Below are 16,595 nucleotides of genomic sequence, written 5' to 3'. Positions count from 1 at the left end.
TTCAGCAGAGCCATGTGTTCCTTTGCGGACTACAGTGTTTCACATTATTGTCTCACATTCCCGCAGTCTTCACAAGGAAACTTTCCTTTGGCGAACAGAACACTGCAGACTTAGAGTATCTTTTCTAATAATCTGTTTATTTACAAACAGTGCAGGCTGACTGGATGAGAGTGCAGAAGCAAACATGCTGTTCCAAATCCACAACACCCGACATCATTTAAAAGCTTTCCTCCTTGCAGAAATGCTTGTGGCACCTCTTCCAGCCAACTCCGGACTGCTGTTATTCATTCAGTCCCTCCTTGCCCAAACTCTCTGCATTCCGACTGAGCAAACTTGTTTTTATTGCATTTCAATCTCCCCTTCACAGAAGCTTCCTTCTCCACCCATGTTATTCTCAAAACAACCTGTGATATCGGTAAGGCTGGAAAAGATGTGCCAAGGACACTCAGGGAGCTGCATGGCCGAGTGGAGACTATGGTTGGAATGCAGCAAAGTTTTACTCCGAGTAGACTCAGTGAAATTAACGAACTTGGCCAAGTTGCATCATTCACTTCAGTGGCTCTGCCCCGAGTAAAACTTAGTTGAATGTAAGACCCTATGAACCTTGTGCTCGCTGGTCCTGATCTGCCAGCACCCCCACGTCACCCCAGTTCTCTAGGTACAGCTGCTTTCCATCCATCCTCACTGTGCACTTGGGCTGAGATAAAAGTGCAGCTTAATGCCTGCCAAGAGCACTAATATACCATCTGGTGGTGCAGAGATCTGGGCACGTGAACCAATAAATATTTAACCTAATTGAAATCTGAATGTTTAACTATCCACCAGCCACCCTAAAGCTTGTCTTTTTACAAGAGTAGAAGCAAGGGAATGCAGCTAGAAAAAGGCAGCCGACACCATGGCAGGTAGGAGCAAGCTAATACCGTAGAACGGGTGTTGCTAAACTACGACTTCCACTAGCCCCAGCAAGTCAGTGGCCAGGGATGGAAGCTGTAGTTCAGCAACGCCTGGAGGGCCAAAGGCTCCCCACACCTGGCTTAGAAGATGGTGGGCTCTGCTTTGTTACAAAGTTTTAAAGCAGAGGCTGGATGGCCACCTATCAGGGGTGCTGTAGTAGTGGATTTCCTGCATCAGCTGGAGCTGGGATTAGTTCACCTTTGATGTCCCTTCCAATTCTGATTCTATGGGTCTGTCCTAAGTACAGGAAACATAGCCGCATCTCTCTCCCAAGTACAAAACACTGCTTTGTATCCCTTGGTTCATCTGACACAGATAGTCAGCCTTTTCGAAGGCATGCTTCCTTCTAGTCCTCAAGTTAGTCATGAAGGCAACTGGGAAACAAGCAGGCAACATTAAGGGGTAGAAGGGTGGTCCATTTTGGATTTTGCATACTCAGCGGGGATTCTCTGCTGGGGGGAAAGAGGGGAACTCTTAACAATATTCTGCTACTAGCAGCCACAATGGCTGTGTTCTGCCTCCACTGTCAGAGGCATCATGCCTCTGCATACCTGTTGCTCAGAATCACAGGTGGGCAGAGTGCTGTTGCACTCCTGCCCTGCTTACAGGCTTCCCAAAGGCACCTGGTTGATTGCTGTGGAAACAGAATGATGAACTAGACAGGCCTTTGCCTGACGCAGCAGGTTCCTTAAACTGAGATGATTACCATAACATGCAATCTGCCTGACCTGTAATCTTCCATTTTAATTAAAACAAATGTTGAATTACATCAGGGGTGGGGAACTTGCGGCCCTCCAGATGTTGTCAGACTCCCTTCATCCCTGCCCTTCAGTCCTGCTGGCTGAGCCTGGTGGGAGTCTGGAGGTCCCCCATCCTTGAATTAGAAGCTGTGCAATGGCTAAAAAGATCCCATAGCCCAGGGATGGAGAAGATGCTTAACTTAGGGGAAATCAAACTCGTTACCCTGCACCTCTCAGTGGAAGGGGGCAAGGCTGGGAAAGATCTCTGCTCGAGGCAAAGGAGTGCTGCTGCCAGCCCATGTAAACAAAACTGGTCTAGATTGACCAGTGAGCCGACTGCCACAAAGCAATCAAGGAGACAGTTTCTTAGTTCCTCTCAAATATCATGTCAGGTTGTTGGTGTCTTAGATGAGGGGTTGGTAATCTGCAGCCTGCCCACCTCATTTCATAAGTCCTCTGCAAGGTGTGTGTCCATATCTGTCTCTCTTCTGGCAACCGGCTGACTGGGGAGACAGGAAGAACATGGCTTCAGCTCCACCTCCTGCTAGTATGCTGCCTCCAACTGATTAGCACCTCCAAAGGAATGTGGCCTTTGACAGGGGGAGCCCCTTCCCCAAAGGTTTTAGGTGGTACCTCCACCATTAGGCAAGGTGTAGGATCAGCAGTCCTGTACATTGCTCAAGAAGCTGTATGACTGCATCAGAACCTCTCCGGCAACTTTCTTCTTGAAGGAAACCTCAAGATAAGAGAGCTCAAGTAATTGTTTGTGGGGAGCCCTTGTCAGCAAGTGGCAGGATGCTAAACAACGAAGCAGGCTGTTTTATTGTGTCACTTGTGCTAGTTTTCTTTTTTAAAGCCATAATTGGCTTTTTCTAAGTTGCTGCTGGAAAAGTGATATATTAGAAACAGAATCTCCACTCCACTAATCTGCCATAAAATGTTCAATGAAGGCAAGAAAGTCACTCAGGGGGTGGTAGTTTCTCTGCCCCCACCCAAAAAATATAGTGTGTCTGCCCCAATAAAGTGTCATTTGTCAGGAAGGGGAGCTGTGTGCTCATTGGTCCCATAGCAAAACCCAGCAGCATGAACATCTCCCACAGGCCACCTGCTCTAACAGCAGGCATCTCCCAACAGAGAACACACAAAAACCGTCATCGGGGGCCATGATCACTGCCTAGGACTGCCGAGCTTCCTGTCTTGCTTGCTGCAGGAACAAGTGGGTGCCTCACCATGATGTATCTGTTTGTTCTGTAATGTCCTAGGAACTCATGGGATACAAGTGAGACATACAGCTACAGGGAGTCAAGGAAAGCCAGAAATAATGATGCCGTCGTTCAATGAATGTTAACTGTTTTCAAATACCTGGCTGTTATTTGCTCGGTCAAGTATCCAACTCCAGTGTGCAAAATATTATAAATAGGGATGGTTAAAGAGGGGCTCCTGGTGCCCCTGTTTGCACACAGGATACTTTGAGGGTGTGGAGCTACAAGGAAGCTTTAGGGGATTGTGGGATGTTTCTAATGTATTTCTTTTCTCCTCTTAGTTTTAATGCATCTATGTGGGTGGGTGGGGTTGTCTGTCTTTAGGTTTGGGTGTAAGGTGCTTTGGGTTGCCCTAGGCAAGAAAAAACAACTAGCAAATTTAATAATAATAATAATAATAATAATAATAATAATAATAATAATAATAATTAATATACATCCAAGCATAACTAACCACTGCCCTCCTGGCTGTTCAGTTCAGTGAAGTTACTTTAGGACCAAGCAGTGTAAAATAAAACAGAATAAAAAGTAGGAGAAAACTTGTCAATATGGGAAAATATTTTTTTATTGCGCCGAAGAAACAGACATTCATGCAGTTTCCCCTGAGCCACAATGACTTCCAACATGGGTGGAGGGTTAAACAAACAAAAAAAACAAAACAAAAAAAAACAAAAAACCAACCACTGCTATTTTAAGACTAAGAGCTCACTTTAGGCATGAGAAGCTCAGAACAAGCTGTTGTTAGAGGGCCTTCTCACACCACTACACACACCTGTAGGTAAGAGACATGTTACAAGAGACAAAAATTTCAGGTAGCACTCTCTTGGGGAAGGGAAGAAATCAAAAGTGAAAATCCGGGCAATGCTACCATGTAAAATATCACAGAGGCATTGCCCTGTTGTAGACTGTGAAACAACAGACCAGTGTCCACAAACAGCCTCCACTTTGCTTCTATTTGCGTCAAGTTCTCTGTCTGAGGTTTTGCTGGCAGGTGCTGCTTCAAAGACAGCATCATGGCTGATGGGAGACTACACGGGAGGGCACGGCTGGTACATGTACCCCATAAAAAAAAAGAACAGGAGACCACTCAGGGCGACCAGCTGGCCCCCAGTCTAACACAACAAACAGTGAACAATATCACATCTGCTCAGTTACAAGGGCATTCATTAGGGTGAAGTAGTTCCCCCCCAAGCACACATACATACACTGAACACACATGCACTATTTAGAGATGGAGGCAGCAGAAGTCAGGTACCCTCCATGAGGGTAGAATTAAGACCTTATTGCATGCATCAAAAGGAGGTAGCAGATGCCTCAACTTCAAAATCCATCAGCAACAGCCCTCCTAATAATTCCTACTACTTGTGCAAGTTTCTGAACTCCAAACCTCAACTGTAAACTGATGACCAATTGACAACCAGAAAACAAAAGACAGCGTGGTTCAGTGAGTACAATACTGGAACTTAAAAAACACATAGGAGCTCATTCATTAACTCAGAGCATAAATTTGTTCCAAGGCATCAAATCTGTTCTCAGTACAGCGGCCTGAAGCTGGAACATCAGGGGGCAATAATATGGAGAAGTGCCTCTAGAAACGTGCCGAGTGGCCTTCCCTAACAAGTCAAAGCACTGCATGAACTTACTGAGTTGTCCAAGACCATGCAGTGTGTGTGTCGTCTCAACCTCCGTGGTCTCTACAAAACAGGCAAAACAAAAACCAGGTGCGTAGTAGTCTTCAAATTCCTCGTAAGCGTATACTGTGAATTTCAAAGTGCTATAGAAGTGATTTAATACGTTTTTTTAAAGCCCCCAAGAAGCAGAGCAAAGGAATAGTTCTAAAACCCCATCTTGCCCTAAACGCAAGCAATTCATTGCTTTATGCCATTCTCATTTCAAATGTAAACAGCCCTGCAAGGAACTTCGCCCCCACATTCCTCAGATACAAGAAAAAGCAGGCAGCCCCCCCAAAGGCAGCAGCATATAATAAAAGGGTTTTTACAAAAACAGGGACACCTTTAAAAACAAGCTTCCCCCGACAAGCCTTCCAAATAGTTGAGTCTGAGGTGTAACATGCCCCCCTTGTAATGAGGTTGAATGTTGTATGCCGGGTGATATTTACACTTCTTATGGTGTTACATGCTTGAGTTTCCTCCCAACATGGATTCCTGGAGGAACATACACATCCAGGGAAGATACAGCAGTAGTAGAAGCAGAAACCCAGAGGCTTCTGGGCAGCATCGACAACTGCAGCCCTGGGCACTGCTCCCATAATGCCCTGGGAAGGCAAGAATTCTCCTGCCTGTGCCTTCAAAGCCTCACATGCTCAGCGTTAGGGGCCTCAGCAGGTGGCCTGACCACTAGGAACCAAAAGTGCTGGCCAGAACAATCCTAGGAAGCTCCTAACCAGTCACAGGATGGGTCCCTGTTGCAGGAGAGCCCCCTGCCCCAACTCCCAGTTCCCTGAGATGCCTGCAAGCACGGTCGGCACAGAAGGTTACATCCAGACCAGAGTGGAGGTGCAGCCAAGCCTGAACCTCTTCCCTCATGCGTTCAATGGTTTTGGAGTCTGGGGGACAGAGAGAGAGAGAGAGAGAGAGAGAGAGAGAGAGAGAGAGAGAGGTCAGAGAACCTTTCACAAGTTCAAACCCATCCCAGGGGATGGCTTAGTTTTTCATTGCTTCAACCCTGCCCCAACCCAAAGAACCAAGGCCAGGCAAATACCTATGTCCAGGGGGTGATAGTGCTGGTGCAGCTGGAGGAGGAAACTGTGTGCCAAGATGACCTCCTTGGCATGTTCTTCCTGGGCACGCAGAGCAAGGGCATCCAGTAGCTCAGAGTTGTTGGATGTGCTGCGGTAATACAGCATGTGCACCAGCTCAAGGGAGTGGATATTCCGGCGCTGGCCAAAGACCTTTAACAAGAAGAAAGCAGGGGTGTCCACAGGAAGCAAGACTGCTAAGAACAGCCCTCCTGGATTTGGCCCGCTCAGTATCCTGTTCTCACAGCGGCCACGCAAGTGCCTGTCAGAATCCTACAAGCAGGAGCTGAGCACAAGAGCCCTCGTCCCCTTGCAGTTTCCAGCAACTGGTATTCAGCGTAGCCATCACAGGTAGTAGCCGCTGCTATCCCTTATCGATTAATTTTGTCTAATCGTCTTTTAAAGCCATTCAGGTTGGTGGTGATCACTGCCTCCTATGGGAGCGAGTCCCATAGTTTAACTATAGCAGTGGACAAGTTGGGATTCAGGCCTCCTGGGTTTACAGCCACAGTTACAGCAGTGCTTTTGAGCAAGGTTGACACGTATTGCGATTCCCTAGCAAAGTGTCCATCAATAGGAGGGACAGGGTGTGAGAGGAGGAAGGAGGACTTGTAGCCTGCAAGTACCCACATGGGGAGAGTAGTGCATTTAGAGGTGTGTATTACAGGTTTTGTCCTGAAGGCAAAGGTATCTTTAAGTGCATCTTCAATGGGTAATTCCCCCAACTACCCCACACAATGGAATAAATGGTAGATACTTCTATTTGAGAAGACAGGGTGCGTATGACCATGTGGGCCTGTTTTGTCCAGAAAAAACAGACAATTGTTCCAATCTGTCTACCTGACAGCAGCTCTCTGGAATCTCAAGGAGAGATCTTCATCATAACAGTTAAATTATGAGAAGTAATAATTATGTTTGGCTTACTGGCTTTGTGACCCATAGATTGGGAAATGCTGCCCCCAAACAGTGGCAGAAACCTCCAGATCTTGCTAGACTACAGACTATTATTTTATTTTTAATTCCTGGCCATTGACCATGCTGATTGTTGGACTCCAACTCCCATCAGCCCCAACGTTGGAACTGTCCGCCCCTTCCTTAAAGGCTATGTTACCAAAGGTCACATGGCTGGCAATCTGTTATAAGAGGCAGGGCCAGTTTTTTAGAAATAGCGGCAGCATCACCATCATGCATACCTTCCAAGCCCGGAAGGCCATAAAGGCAGCGAAGAAAAGCAGCAGGGAGGTGGTGCCAATCTTCAGGTCAGAAAGCACCACCATGCCCACGTTGACGAAGACGGCCAAGCCGCTCACTATCAGCATGCCGTTGAGGAGGGCCCTGTAGAAGATGGAGGTGCGGACCTTGACTGCGGGCAGCAACTGCTCCAGGCCTTCCAGCGGAATGTCCTTAAAGCATTTAAGCATGAGGTGAGAATTCTTAATCCGGGCAGCCACCACCACCCGTTTGAAGTACTGTCTGGTTTGGGAGAAAAAGGGGCAAAAAATAGAAAACCACAGAGGAAAGAAAGCATTTTCATTTTATTTATGGATAAATAAATGAAATATTTCTGTACCGCTGTATCAAAAAATATCAAGGCAACATAAAAGATAATTCATTAAAAAATATAAGCAGATAATCATTAAGGTGACTTCCCCCCAAGAACCCTGGGAACTGCAGAACGTTAAAGGCGCTGAGAAATGTTAGGAGATACCCCACCAACCCCCCTCACAGAGGTACAGTTCTCAGAGTGCTTTAAAAATTGGTCCCTCTTCCCAGGGAACTCTGGGAACTGTACCTCTGCGAGGGGAGTCCTAACAACTCTTGGCACCCTTAACAAACGACAGTTCACAGGACTCTGAGAGAAGCCCTGACTGTTTAAAGTGGTATAATACTGCTTTCAATGTATAGTGCAGATGGAACCTGAGGTACAATGTATAAGCACTCATATCAAAACCCTGCAAAGTTTACTCAGTACTGTATATTGTTATACATGTATCATTTAAAATTATAAAGTACTGAACAAGAACCATAAAACACAATGTTGACTGAAAGGCAGAAGAGATTATCATTAAATAAACTGAGGTGGATAAAACACCATACTAAGTGGCCAAACACATTTTGTCCATGTGGAGGCAAATACCAATAAAGCATGGATGCAGCGGACGAACAGTACTGTGTTTCCTTTTCAAACAGGGATCATGCTCACATAACTTTAAAAAAAAGTTAAGAAATTCCTTCAGTCTCTAAGCTATTGGAAACTGCTTTGATTAAAAAGTGCACAAGAATCCACAGTACGGTATGTTCCTGAATTATCCATCCACATATGAACAAACCGTATTCACTGCCTATCTTCCTGTCCAGTTAATGCAGAGCAGACTTCCCCAAGCTTCTGCAATCCAAATGCAGTTGGTCTCCAACTCCCAATAGCTTCAGCCTAAGGCCTAGATTTATGGGAGTCTGAACAGTGTAACAAGCTGGGAGAGGCAAATGTAGAGTCAGGGGAATAGCTCTCCCCAAAAGGATCTCAGGGTGGGATCTACTTTTATTATTTTTCACTTGCCTGTCTGGTGGAACCCGAGGTGTGCCAAAGAACCCCCTCTGATTCTGAAGGGTAGTCATCACACGCAGTGGTCCGAACCTTTGGCCAAGAGCCCAGAATCTTATGTATTCATACTGATCCAGATTTACTGACACCTGCAAAAAGGAAGGCATGAAAATACATTTACTTTTTGGGGCAGGGGGTCTTGTGTTGCAACTACAGCTAAGGAGCATTCCATACCGACCGATAGTGTGAATGTTTTGAGGGCGTGCACACTATTTTTTATTTTAAACATTTGTACATAAATGTTACTATGTGGTGTACAAATTTAAGAAATAATAATAAATAAATAAAGCCAACCTGCCTATAAAATAAGGAACCAAATCTACAATGGTGGCAATTAAAAAACAAATCAGTGCCAAACATGTTAAGTAATCTGAGGAAATGGATCACCACGGAGAGCACTTTTCAATGTAAAAATGAGACACAGGGGCTGAAGTCACAAGGCTTTCATGCAGCAGTGCATGAAATCTACAGCCCTCCAGATGCTGTTGGGAGCTGGAGTCCAGTGGGTTCACCTGCTCTAAAGGTGTGCCTTTAGCTTCACATCTGGGGATGCTGTGCTGTTGATCTCTTCAACAATATTCTGTACATTTTAATAGTAATTTCTCATGGTTCTTGTATGAATTCTATTGCTTCAAGCCCTAGGATAATAAACTGATGACAGGAAGGCTAATAGGAAGAAGAAGAAGAAGAAGAAGAAGAAGAAGAAGAAGAAGAAGAAGAAGAAGAAGAAGAGTAGTAGTAGTAGTAGTAGTATTTGGATTTGATATCCCGCTTTATCACTACCCTAAGGTGTCTCAAAGCGGCTAACAATCTCCTTTCCCTTCCTCCCCCACAACAAACACTCTGTGAGGTGAGTGGGGCTGAGAGACTTCAGAGAAGTGTGACTGGCCCAAGGTCACCCAGAGGCTGCATGTAGAGGAGCGGAGACGCGAACCCAGTTCACCAGATTATGAGACTACCGCTCTTAACCACTACATCAAACTGGCTAGTATAATAATATACGAAGAATATACGAATATATGAAGAAGCTCAGACACAGGGAAGCTGAAGGGCCTCTGGTGGAGCTGTGCCTGAACTTAATCTCCACAGTGAGAAAACTCCCATAACATGTATGTACAGAATCTGGCTTTGTTAAGAGTCACATTGTGTTACGGGGAGGAAGAATGGCCCTATCCTGGCACAGGTCTCACCTGGACTTCATCTTGAGGATGGTGAACCACAAGGGCATAGGCCAGGGTTTCCTCTGACAAACTGTTGAAGTTGGCCTGGTCCAGCAATGGATCCATCCTGGCCAAAACTTCCTGTTCTTTTGCTAACCGCTCAGCATCAGTCAGAGAGAACTCCTGCAGTGTGTCCTGGTCGGGATTAATAGGAGCGTAGAGAGCCTGGGAAGGGGAGAAATAAATAGCCAGTATTAATGCCATTAACAGTGTTATTATTATTTACTGCATTGATCGGTCATTTTACACAATAAAAAGCCTGGAAGCAACTTGTCATGGTAAAATGGAATGCATAAACACAACTTAATACCATAAGAAATACAAAACAATGGGCCCTATAAAATTCCTTTGATGCTCATCCTACAATATACAGTGGTACCTCGGGTTACAGACGCTTCAGGTTACAGACTCTGCTAACCCAGAAATAGTGCTTCAGGTTAAGAACTTTGCTTCAGGATGAGAACAGAAATCGTGTGGCAGCGGCGCGGCAGGTCCCATTAGCTAAAATGGTACCTCAGGTTAAGAACAGTTTCAGGTTAAGAACAGACCTCCAGAATGAATTAAGTTCTTAACCCGAGGTACCACTGTAGTAAGGACAAGTTCTACCCTTCCCACTAAAAGATTACCACCACCTCAGCAGGCCACACAAAAAGGCCTTAGCCTGCCAGCTAAAGATTGACAAGGATGGTGCTAGGTACATCACCCTTAGGGAGCAATCAACAAACAGGGGGCCACCACTGAGAAGGCCTGATTCACAATCTGTACCTACTTCAGGTGCAGCACAGCAAGAAGGGGTCTGTGATGAAACCACAGGGTCTGAGCTGGTTCATATGGGGAGAGGCAGTCCTTGAGGAATTACAGAGCTGTGGAGTGCTTTAAAGATCAGTTCCTGTACCTCTGAGCCCGGAAACTAGTGAGTAAGCCAGGATCTCATCACAATGCCTCCCACTAGCTTCCGGCACATGCTGTTCCCCAACCCCTTCTGCATTTGGATGAGCAATTCATTCAGAAACAAGGCCAGTCCCCACAAGGAGCATACTTTGTCATTACCTGTAATTGCTCTAGGATGGAGTGGTAACGGTGAAGAAGGGACGAGTCCACTTGAGAGACAAATGCCAGGAAAGTAGCGCGATCTGCTTGACTAGAAGAGTGGAACTCCTGAAAGAAGGAACAGACAAGGTTAGTCCAAAGGTGGTTTAGAACCAAATGACCTGTTTACATACGTTTGTTGTGATATGCTGAATTGCAGCAGATTATTAAAATGATGCCTTACTTTGTCCTGAGATATTGTTATAATTGAGGCAACGGGCTGACAGATTATTCCATGCTGCTACAGCAGTGTTATCCTTAAGCTTCCCTATCAATCTGAAACAACTTTTTAAAAACTTAGTCCCCAACTGGATTGATAAGAATTAAATCAGTTTTGCGAATTTGGAGCCCTCTGAGCGTTGACTACAACTCCCATGATAGGAGTCCTAGTCTAAAACATCTGGTGCGCACCAAGCAAAAACATTCCTTTTCAACTAGGCCTTTGAATGTTAACAATCCATGGCCTTATAAAGCTTGTGTGTGTGTGTGTGTGTTTTAATGTTTTTCTTTTTTGTAAAGTCGCTTTGAGTTGCCTGCAGCAAGAAAAGCTCCTAATAGATTTAATAAATAATAGGCAATAGTAAAGGTTGGAGTAAGTTGTTGTTGTTTACAGGTTTGATCTACATTTAATTAAGAACATGTAACACACATACATGCACGCTAATTACTAAATTCACACCCTGCATACATAAACAAGTTATGAGCTGCCACTGGAGAACTCCACACACACACACACACACCCTGCCACCAGTTCTAGGCAGATCCAAGCTTTTGTGATGAACCAGGCTCCCAGAAATCTCCTTTCAGCATTTGTGGCTTGTTTCATTTTTAGCTGGGGTGCTTGGCGTCATTATGAGCAAGGCTTCCATGTTCCAAGCTTCAAGTAAGACAACACACGTCAGCTTCCTATTACAAAAGGGACCACGGTCCATTGGCCGATCCTGTGCTTTGCACATAGAAGAGATCAGGGATCGTAATGACCAGATTACGTTTGTAGGTTTGCAAGAAGTTTTGTGAGGTAAATTATTTGAATTATTGCAAAAATGGTTAAAGAGGTGGGTTGTGAGTTAAGATAATTAACGGCAATAGGAATTTAAGAAATGCAGAAGAAATGATAAAAATGGTGGATCATCAGAGGTCTGATGGAAGTCCAAAAAGATTGTATAAGAATTGGTATGTTGAAATTAATAAAAATTATATATAAGAGATCAGGGATAAGGTGATGTGAAGGGACTTGCTGCCTGAGACTCTGGAGAGCCACTGCTAGTCAATACTTAGGCTTCATATACATCATACATTTAAAGCACATGGCTTTCTCCAAAGAATCCTGGGATCTGCAGTTTACCCATCACAAAGCTACAATCCCCAGCACCAGTGATATTTTTCTAGAAAGAGGTCACTGTGACCACCACCCTCATTTTCTTAGAATGGCAATGGCGCTCACTAGAGAGGAGCCGGAGCTCACCTGTACTGAGTTCCTGTTGAGTTCCCCCTGAAAAAAGCCCTGCCCAGCACCCTTAACAAATTACAGACCCCAGAATTTGGGGGGCGAGGTGGGGCGGAGTCATGGGCTTTTCATGAATGGTGCATACATAGTCTTAAGCTAGAGGAACAAATAGTCTGACCTGATACAAAGCACTTTCTTATATTCCTATGACTATACACATGAGTGAGTGAAGCTCAAACATTAGGTAATTTATAATTGGCTTTTGTATGTTTTACACCTCCCACAGGGGAGGGGGAGAAAGGAAAAGATAGTCTTCTAGTCCTTACTTCATAAGTCTCTTGACTATAGCTGGGGTGGCCAATTCAGCAAGAAAGAAATCCTGGATGGAAATAAAAGAAAATACAAAAAGATGCTTGCTGCAGGTTCCATACACCGTTAACATCATGTTGGGAAAACATATAGTGCGCTCTCTCTCTCTCTCTCTCCACCCACACCTCACATACCTACTCGCAATGGAACATGATCTCATTGCACACTTAGTACTAAGCCTGCTCCATATTGTTCAGTGTCGCCAGCCCAGATGGCCAACAGCTATCCCTATCTGGTTGTCAATGAAATGTGTCAGGGTCTCTTGACCTAGCTTCTGAAGGTGATGCTCTCCAAAAACATGCAGCCACTTTGTTCTTTCCTTCCTTCTCCCAATTCACAAAGGGGGGCTTTCCTCTCTGACATAAAGCTCCTATCAAAATATTCCATTCACATACTGAAGATAAAAATATGTTAATAAGGTTGATAATAATACAGTGGTACCTTGGGTTAAGTACTTAATTTGTTCCGGAGGTCCGTTCTTAACCTGAAACTGTTCTTAACCTGAAGCACCACTTTAGCTAATGGGGCCTCCTGCTGCGCCGCTGGAGCATGATTTCTGTTCTCATCCTGAAGCAAAGTTCTTAACCTAAGGTACTATTTCTGGGTTAGTGGAGTCTGTAACCTGAAGCGTCTGTAACCTGAAGCGTATGTAACCCGAGGTACCACTGTATATACAATGGAGTTCCCAGGGGTCTCCAGAGTAACATTATACAATTTCTGAACCACAGGAAAATCCTGGAATGCTAGCAGCTCTTAACTATAGCTTCTCTTTCATCTCTCCTTATATCCCTTTCTTCCTTTTCTGCTCTGGAACAACAGCCCTCTTCTCAATAATCCACATCCCCTTTCTGCCTTCACTTCCCTCATTTTACACTTGTTCAGCAAATAGTGTAGTGGCTTCTGAGCTACAGAAAAATCCCCTTCAAAAAACTCATTCATTTCCCCCAGACTCTCTTATTATTCTTTTATTATTCTTTCCTATTACAGGCAGCAACCATTTTAGGCACATCCAACTGATGCATGATCACCAATGCACAGAAGGCAGCTTAAAAAGGGCATAATGGGGGCAGGATGTGCTTATACGCACTCTGCCAACATATGCAGGGGTTGGGAATCGAATCCCTGTGTGAAATAGTCACCGCCTGTATTTATTTAATTTATATCCCACCCTTCCTCCTCAAGGAAGGAACTGATGAAGATATTCTTATTATACCAGATATTTGGAAATTAGTTGAAATTTTCTTATTGTGGATTTTATTCTATTAATATTTATTATTATTTTTAGTGCTTTAACTGAATGTATTGTATACTAGCAGCCTTATACTTTTTGCTCAGAAATTTCAAGAAACCAAAAAATCAGTAGTTAAAATCAGGCTAGTTTTGAAATGTCTGTCATTTTGATTCAGAATAACACCCAACTGTATCCAAACACAGAAAAAAACTTGCTCTTTGATCTCAGGAACTATCATGCAAAGTTTGGTTACTATACTTAAGTATGCACATTGATATACAGTATAGCACCTTCTGGCATTTCTAATCTTGCTCAGTACCTTATGATTGTGTGTTGAAAGTCAGCTTAAATACTCTTAAATTATTAGACATAAATTTTACCTGGACCAATCGTTGTCATTAAGTTTTCCCACACCCAAATATTCATTTCTTAATGTCTGTGCTCTTCACACACCCCTACTTGGGCCATCCTAGTAGAGTTTAAACTCTCTAGAAGGGCCATCATCGCTTGTTAGATTCAACACCATGCACTCTTGTAGAATGCAAGATGTGTTAAAGGGCAAAAGCTTCGTACTGTTTCCACACCAAGCATCAGGATGCAGCAGACTCTGGAATTGGGGTGGGTGGCTGGGAGGAGCAGGCTTCAATATAGAATGAGTTGCACCCAAGAACACATACAATCATTGTAAAACAAAACATCTTCTGTACCAAGGTAGCCCAAGTTACTGGGCCAATAAATGCTATACAGTACAGCACCCAGGGATCTGAATGCCTCATGCAAAAGTAAGCAAATTGCCATATGTATTCATTTAAGTTTAGCTTCAGCTTAGCTGTACAATCTTAAGTACAACAAGCTAGCTGAGAAGAGGATTCTGAGTCCGACATGCACACCACCCCAATTTCTGAGCGTTGCGAGATTCCAGGGGTTCCAGGAGCTTCCCCAAGGTTTGGTTTCCTTGGAATGAGAGGCAGTGGAGACTGTGGTGTCTTTAGGATATATGGTTTATTTACACATATATACAACCTTAGCCTACGATGGAAGGGCTCACAGCATTAACACTGCAAGCAGTCTTGCTTCTCCCAGCCACAATGTTGGATTCAAACAGAGATCAAGCATGGCGCTCTCTCTGGCTTCTGCCTGCACACTGATTCCAACCCAGCTTTGACACAGAGCTCTGGCTACTGTCTTTCTCACTACCAGTCAGGTGTGGGAGGGGGCCTACCCATTTCATAGAATCATAGAGTTGGAAGAGACCACAAGGGCCATCGAGTCCAAGCCCCTGCCAAGCAGGAAACAGGGCAATCTCCTGTTATACTAATGACCGTACTTATATGGTACTTAGATGGCAACTAAGACCCTTGCTGGACTAATTTAACAATGGAATTCTCTATTAGCTTTTAACCCTTGCTGGATCCAGGGGATCAGAAGGGGCTCAGGCATCATACAGACTGACCCATCCCAGCAAAAAAAAAAAAAAAGCCCAGTCACAACACTATGTTCATAACTTATTATGAACCCATGCAGAGCCCATGTTATACCTTCACTAGAGCATCAACCAGGTAGTCCTTGGAAAAGGGGATGTATCTCTCCCGATAATCCACCGCCCAGTTCTCTGGCTCCACTGGTCTCCGCATCTTCCGGTATTTCACCATCCTGGCAGCGAGGGAGGCCTTGCCACGGGATGGCAACCCTACAACCCCAGCCCCTAAGGCTAACCGCGCTGCACACAACATTCTAGGAAAGTTCAAGGTTTACCAGTCAGGCATGTTCAGCTTCCTTTCCAAAGGCTTTCAAAAATGGCCCTAATTTGCAAGTGGGATACAGCTGGCATTAGCCAGTAACGGGGCACATCTTTCTTCAAAGCAACAAAGTCAAAGACTTTCAAAGGCTTGGCCACACCATGGAGGCCAAAATCTGTCCCTGGACAGGGGAGGGAAGGCTCCTTGCGGTCAGAGCCTTGGCCAGAGCGGCCAGGCCAGAGGTCTTCTGCACAACAGTGCCACCACCACCTGTGCAACTGGGCCTGGTCCAAATCAGATCAGCCAGACAGGAGGTGGGGTGAGGTCAAAGGTCACTGCCCCAAAACGCATTAAGTTGGCTGAACTGATGAGAATAGCGATACTCTCACCAACTTACAGACAAAGCAGTGATTCCTTCCTCCTGCTGGAAGAAAAAGCCTTTGCATTCACTTTGGGCCCGTTTCAAACGGGGCGGAGGGCGGGAAGCCCACCATACAAGGCAGTAGGTTCCTAACCTCTGGGCTGACATTGGCCTTAGTGCGCACGCGCACGCTTCTTTCCCGCCCTTCGTTCCTTATTTGTGCCCGGGGGGGCGGAGCCTCCTTTTCCCCGCAAGCGCACTAGCGCCTTTGACTTCAGCTCTCCTGTACGTCAGGCGCTTGCTTAGCTGTTCAGCACTGTGCTCGCGAGTTTATGCTACAGATCTAGAAAATTTGTAGAAAGGTATCATGCACAGGGTTAATCATGCACAGTTTAAAAACTGGTTTTTCACTCCCATTTCCTACACAGTTTTATACAAGAGTTTCAGCATATCATTTCTATGATTCAGAGCAACGCCTTTCTACGCCGGCAAAAGGCAGACTTCCTTTCATTTTTCAACTGGAAATTCGATCGTTTCATCACTCTACCCCTTTCTCTATAAACTCTTATCTCCATGACCGAGTCACGGTCTACGTTGCGGACGGGCAAAAGAATACTTCAACTTCAGAAACACGCAGGCGCAGAGAATCGTTCTCTCCCCCCCCCCTCTCCTTTGCTAAACTGAGCGCGCAACACATACTCGTTCCTTTCCCCGCACCCGCCTCCACTTTTCGGGCTGTCGGTGCAAACTGCGCACGCGCAGCTTTGCCTGCCGTCCGCTCCCGCATACAGAATTGTAGGATCCTCGCGCGCGCCGTCGCGCG

General features: G+C 45.1%; 1 protein-coding gene across 6 annotated transcripts; it reads right to left on the bottom strand.

The window, feature by feature from the left end:
* Window positions 1-3,503: 3,503 nt before the first annotated feature.
* Window positions 3,504-16,572, bottom strand: TMEM143 (transmembrane protein 143). 6 transcript variants are annotated; one of them, XM_083707818.1, is made up of 8 exons: window positions 16,472-16,572; window positions 15,211-15,406; window positions 10,587-10,694; window positions 9,507-9,701; window positions 8,268-8,405; window positions 6,908-7,183; window positions 5,678-5,867; window positions 3,504-5,522 (listed from the first exon to the last, which is right to left on the bottom strand). In XM_083707818.1, the coding sequence occupies exons 2-8, from the start codon at window positions 15,403-15,405 to the stop codon at window positions 5,356-5,358; spliced, it is 1,269 nt and encodes a 422-aa protein (XP_083563944.1). In that variant the 5' UTR covers window position 15,406; window positions 16,472-16,572; the 3' UTR covers window positions 3,504-5,355. The 6 variants fall into 6 exon arrangements, with proteins under 6 accessions (XP_083563944.1, XP_083563948.1, XP_083563945.1 ...); XM_083707822.1 differs by lacking the exon at window positions 16,472-16,572 and adding an exon at window positions 15,809-16,447 and having other exon boundaries at window positions 6,908-7,187; window positions 8,272-8,405; XM_083707819.1 differs by lacking the exon at window positions 16,472-16,572 and adding an exon at window positions 15,809-16,446.
* Between the last annotated feature and the right edge of the window lie 23 nt (window positions 16,573-16,595).

The sequence above is a fragment of the Podarcis gaigeae genome (genome assembly GCF_964106915.1).
Source record: "Podarcis gaigeae genome assembly, chromosome: 13".
Lineage (NCBI taxonomy): Eukaryota > Metazoa > Chordata > Lepidosauria > Squamata > Lacertidae > Podarcis > Podarcis gaigeae.
Note: the sequence above shows the minus strand (reverse complement) of the source record. Positions and strands in the feature narration are given on the sequence as shown.

Bases quoted from the DNA above. Each gene is read 5' to 3' on its own strand.
- TMEM143 (XM_083707818.1), bottom strand. From the start codon at position 15,405: ATGTTGTGTGCAGCGCGGTTAGCCTTAGGGGCTGGGGTTGTAGGGTTG. The intron at 7,184-8,267 runs GTGAAAAATAAT...CAAACCAGACAG, and splicing joins GGGTTCCACCAGACAGGCAA to TACTTCAAACGGGTGGTGGT. The intron at 5,868-6,907 runs GTATGCATGATG...TTCTTGTTAAAG, and splicing joins TGGCCTTCCGGGCTTGGAAG to GTCTTTGGCCAGCGCCGGAA.